Consider the following 5,790-nt stretch of genomic DNA (forward strand, 5'->3'; position numbering starts at 1 on the left):
TGAATTACTAAAATAGACTAGTTCAGCTGTGACTCCTGTGATACAGTAGTCAGAGGACCAAAAGCTGCAGTTCTTATGTAAGCCAAACTCCCGTGACCATAGAGTCATAGGATTGAAAAGGACCTTAAGGTTATCAGGTTCCACCCCCTGCATGAATGCAGGATACAGTGGGAGTTTTCCCTGCCAGCAGGGGAAGACTGGGCCTTTAAAAAAAAAAAATGCAGTCACTTAGTCAGTGGATATAGTAGAGATATACCTTTCAAAAAATTAATTAAAAGATCTGTAAGATTAGATGTTATGGACTCAGTGGTGATACCTTTCCTAGAGGGACAGCTCCATTGTGGAGTGGAAATGTGGCAGTCATACAGATGTTCCAGAACCATTTTGTTCGCCCATAGCCTGCCAGAGGCAAAATGCTTGAGGAGGCCCTAGGAGAGAATACCCTTTCCCAAGAAAAGGAGCCCAAGAGCAAGACTGGGGTGCATGCTGAGGACCTGTCCAAGCCTGGTGATTTCAGGCTCCACAGGGAGGCAGTATAGACCCTTATTGTTGTTTCTGAAATGGGTGCAGAACCCCACTGGTCATTCCCCCAGGGGGACATCCTCTCTGACCCTGTGCTTGAAGAGGAGATAAATAGATTTTCTTTATAGTCTTATCACTTCCCTGAGCAATCTGAAGGTTATACAGGGCTAGATTTAGGGTGTTTGTTGTCTTCTCCATCTCCTCTGTCCTTGATAAGCCCCAGTATAGATTGAATTTTCTAAATGCCCCATAGTTCTCTTCTGAGAAAATTTGGTCTTTGGCTCTACAACAACGCATTTGTGAGGACTTGCAGGTGGGTGAAAGAAGTTACCATTCCCTGGGAAGCAGAGGCAAAATTCATGAGCACCTTGTCCAAGTTAAGGAGTTACTAGAAGTCCTGCATGTGTTACTTCAAAAAATTTCAGACTAACCCTAACTGAATACTCTTAGGCAGATGCTCAAGAAAGCTAGCTTTTTCTTCAGCAAAAAAATACTCTAAAAATAAATAGATAGTGAAACGGGTGGCCAATATGGTCATTGACCCCCCCCAAAATTTTGGGTCACTGACCCCCCCAAAAATGCTCCCAAATAGAAATGTCTTGGGAACATGCCTGGAAAGAAGTCCTAAGGGTCTCTAATGAGCACAATCAGGGTCCAGGAAAAACATTCTATAGATGGGGACTTTGAGCAGACAATGGCTATACCTTTACCTGGTGCAGAGGAAACCTGAGAATAGAGACTAAGACAAATTCAGACCACAATTACCTTAAAAGAAACATTGGGTTGGGAGGAAAGGGATGTTCAGGCACACTGGCCTTATAGTAATAATGTTTTAAAGGTAGGCCAGAGCCTGGAGATTGACACTAACTAGAGGTGTGTACACAAGTTGCATTTTTTTGCCATTTAAAACGCTTTATTGCTGTAACTTAACAGAAGTGAATGGCTTTACAACACTTTAAAATGGGTACAGTGCTGTAAAATTAACCCTTGTTAAATGAGGTATTAAATCTACAGTGCTTTAAATAACTTCTGTATGCTGGTTAGGAGGTACAGAAAAAATGTAGCAGTTCCTCATTTTTTAATGCTTAAATGAGTAACCTTAATACTGCAACATGTTTTATTTTTTCTGCTGATATGATCATCAAGGCAGAAACTGCTTGTTCATTCTCATTAATTATTGTCTTTAATAGCCATATACTGGGGTTAATTAGATTAATATGCTACCCTTCCCAAAAAGGCCCAGGATGGCTTATCATAAACATAAGATAAACAAGTAAAATAATAAAATAGTAAGTAATAACTCCCCAAATACCCCCAAATTTAACCCCATTTGCTAAAAGCCTGCCTAAATAAAAAGGTTTTACAACGCTTCCACAAGATGCCCAGGGTTGGGCTTGGATGGGCCTCAAGGAGGCCTCAGGGCAACTGAACCTACTGTTCAGTGACTGTGGACCTGATTGAGCAAGATACTTCGGGCATCTTTACACGTGCTCCGGGTGTGGGGGGCGCTTTAGTTAGAGCAGCTCTGGGAGCCGCTTTAATTAAAGCACTTACAGCATCTGGTATATTCAGCCTCCCCACACTTCAAAATGGTGGTGGGGGCTTTAACTAAAGGTCATTGAATGAGCTTTAGTTAAAGTGCCCCCACTGCCATTTTGAAGCACACGGACACTGATACACAAGACATGGAGGCTTCTGGAGTGTGCCAATTAGCACACTCCACTGATGCGGTGTAATTAAAGCATGTCAGAGCAGTGTCCCTGCATGTATATAGGCATCCTTAAGTACATGCGTAATGCTAAGTATAAATGGTTCCAGTAAGGGGCCTTTAAATACCTTGCTGAACTGTGGGTCTACTTGACACAAAGAAAGGAATCAAGTTTTTCATCTACACTTCACTTGTTGCTCATATAAGTTTGTTGAGCAGCAGGCAGATAATTTAGTTTGTAGCTTCAGACAATACCACTATTATTGCTATAAGTATAATATACATATATGTTAATTAAAGCTCATGGCATGACATTTTGATCTCAATCTGAACTCTCCCTAAAATTCAGGAATATTTAGAGTTAGAATTCTGGCTGACGCTTACAATAATGATAGGACAAGCTGGGAAGATCAAAGTGAGTGAAATTCAGATTTGGTGCTCTTGTTTGGGTTTACTGTTTAATAGACATAATATACAGTAATATATTTTCCAGTATAGTCTCATATAATACTGACCTTAATAAAACTAGGGCAAGAATACATGAGCCTGCATCCCAGACCAACACAAGTACTATAAGAGAATACTATTCTCAGGTAAGAACATCCTCGTTCCTTTACTTTTGCCATCTGATTATTCAACCATCACAAACTAACACAGCTGTTTCTACAAGTTTACTTGTAAATAAAGTCCTATTACAGTGAGCATAAATCAGTTTATATAATCAATATAAGGTTAACTTTTAATAATCAGAAAAAGGTATATGCTGAATAACTGAATATTTTTTCTTGACAGTCTTCCCACATCTGGTCAAAAAGCTGAATACAGGCCTTCATGTGATGATTATAATCTTCCTATGTGTCGCCATTTCTTTTGCTCTGATCAGTTTTGGATTCTGCATTCTCAACATAATCCAGGTTCCATATCAAGCTATTAAAGGTCCAGCAGGTATATGCCTATGGAATTTACTTGCAGGTAAAATAATTTTTACTACTGAATAAATGGTAACACTAAATTGTGTCCACATGTTAAAACCTCTTGCTCGTCCCATATGTACATTTCTAATAAAAGATAAATGTTTGCATTGAATTTGTACCTGCTGTAGTAAAATTAATACAAGGCATTTCAGATGCTAGTATAGGTTGTTCTTCATGAACAGAGAATTCATATACAGCCTCAATATCAGTTGCAAGAGCACTTTTATAGCAACATAAGAAAGGTGCGATGCTTAATCACATATCTAATAAAGGCTACAATTCAGGAAGACCCTTAAGCACATGTTAAGCACATCCCCATTCTGGATACCCAATCATACATTTAACTTGAAGTGTGTACTTAAGCCATGTTCTCCTAAATTGGATCCAACACATGCGACTTGTTTTGAAAATGATGATGAATGCCTTTTTCATTCTGTTGCAGGTGGCTTTACAGCATTGGCAGTCGCTAGCTTTATAGCTGCTGTTAAACTTCATCATCTCACAGAAAGAATTGCCAATTTCCAGGAAATTTTTCAGTTTGTAGTCTTGGAAGAACAGTATGAAGGCTCTTTTTGGCTTTGTGTGGCAAGTGCTACAGCTCATGGAGTAAATTTGTTGCTAATAGCCCTAAGTGCAATTCGCTTCCCTGAATTTAAGACTAAAACAGAAGAGGCAAATGTTACAGCAGAAGACATCATGTACTAATAACCTTCTCCATCATAAAATTAGTTCTTTTGAAGTTAACTGTTGTGATTAAAAGCAGCTCCTTGGTTCTGTAATTTTTTTTATTTGGATGGAAATTCTGGTTTCATAAACAGTTAAATTGCTACTGGCAGAATACATAGTGTTTTGAGGCCAGTTAATGGTACCAGCAATACCATTGGCTGGAAAACAAACTACAACATCTGCACTGCTTAAAAGCTATCCAATATGTAAAGTAATGCAGTTACTTTCTAGAATGTTTCCATCTTTTCAAAAATCTGAGGTAAAATATGATTTCACAAACATTGAACAGTGCTATTTAGTTAAGATAAAGAAGATACCTGTATCATAATACATTGGCTTCCAAGCTAATAGACTACAGTCTTATTGCACAGCATAGAGAGCAGATCCTGGACTTCTGTATTAAACACAATTGCAAATTAGTTTCTCAGATTGTTAAAAAAATCTGAGGGGACCAGTGGAGTACCCTATTCTTATTGATGTACTGCAGTTCTAGAAAGGTAAACTTAAATTAGCTAGGAGACTGAACTCAAACTGGGAGCGCATGACTAAGGGCATACAGTAAGATTTTAAAAATAAAAAATAAAAGTCAAAAGCCAGAAACTAGATAACCTAAAGAGTATTCTGACAGATATATTGGCTCAGGCCTCTGCCAATTCTTGTTTTATCTGAAAACAAATGAAGATAGCACATATGAAACACTATTAAATGAAAAACTTTTTATTAAGACGCTTATGTGTGGCAAAGTTTTGTTGGTTGTTTTTTTTTAAGAATACTAATACCACCACAGCATAAGCATTTAATCACTTGTTGCACCATGACTGCAGAGTTCTGCAGGCCTTAAAGCAAACATGACATTTCTAGAGATTCATTGCCACAGAGAAGCAAAATAGATTCCTAGACTATGTACAGATGATAGTTACAGAAAACTAAACTTAAAAAAATTGAGTTAATGAAAAAGCCATTATTTCATATTAGTGCTTAAAACACATTATATTTGGTCATCAGGCTAATGGAAAACTGCTGTGTGTTATAAATTTCAAATCCACTTATTTTTGTGAAGAACTGTGAAAGCCTCTACCAAAAGAAACATGAAAAAGTTTGAGAGAGATTTCTTGTACCACTTCAGAATGTTTTAAGAAAAACATACATGAAAATCCTTCTCCAGCTAAGATAGTATTTTTAAGGTCATAGCCAACATCTTCAGATTTGGGTACCTACATTTTAAGAACCCAAATAGCTTGATTTATAATTAAGAGTATTGAGCATTCACAGACCCTAGGGGAAGCCAATGATAACTGCAGGTACTCAGAACCTCTGAAGAACAGGCTGCCCACTTATGTATCTAAATATGGCTTTATGTGCCTAATTTAAAGAATCCACATTTACATGCTCAACTATTTATTTTCCATACTCTTTATTATGCTCAGTGTTTCATATCAGTGGCAATGACAAATGATATTATGGACCAAATTCTATTCGTATTTGAAGAGATGTAAATCAGAAGTAACTCCATTGACATTACACCTAATTTAGCCAGCAGTAAAATCAGAATAAGACTGTATGGCTGCATCCCAACAAGTGGGAATGTGCATTTCCTCATGGACAAATAGCAGTGACACATTTGTGCTGCTGCTAGTTGTCCCTGGGTATGACCCTGCACGCACGCTCTGGTGCACGGCAAATTGCCTTGGCTGGGCTAGGGGAGGCTGGGGCCAGCACCTGGACTGGCGCCAGCAGCCTTACCTGGGGTCCTGGGGGCCTCCCAGATTGTGGCTCTGTTTTCTGGCAGTACACGCTGCTGCCCCGTGGACCACACCACTTTTTTTTTTTATATACCAGGATTTTCTGGTACAGGTTTCC

General features: G+C 38.5%; 1 protein-coding gene across 2 annotated transcripts in view; it reads left to right on the forward strand.

The window, feature by feature from the left end:
• Positions 1–3,909, forward strand: part of CLRN2 (clarin 2) — a 6,616-nt gene extending 2,707 nt beyond the window's left edge. Inside the window, exons 2-3 of one of the 2 annotated variants that reach the window (XM_006029954.3) lie at positions 3,023–3,202; positions 3,647–3,909. In XM_006029954.3, coding sequence (XP_006030016.1) covers positions 3,023–3,202; positions 3,647–3,909 — 443 coding nt within the window. Of the gene's footprint in view, positions 1–3,022; positions 3,203–3,646 lie in introns of those variants that run through there. The other variant, XR_003095566.1, reaches the window with a different exon arrangement.
• Positions 3,910–5,790: the final 1,881 nt, after the last annotated feature.

The sequence above is a fragment of the Alligator sinensis genome, unplaced genomic scaffold, assembly GCF_000455745.1.
Source record: "Alligator sinensis unplaced genomic scaffold, ASM45574v1 scaffold466_1, whole genome shotgun sequence".
NCBI classification, from domain to species: Eukaryota; Metazoa; Chordata; order Crocodylia; family Alligatoridae; genus Alligator; species Alligator sinensis.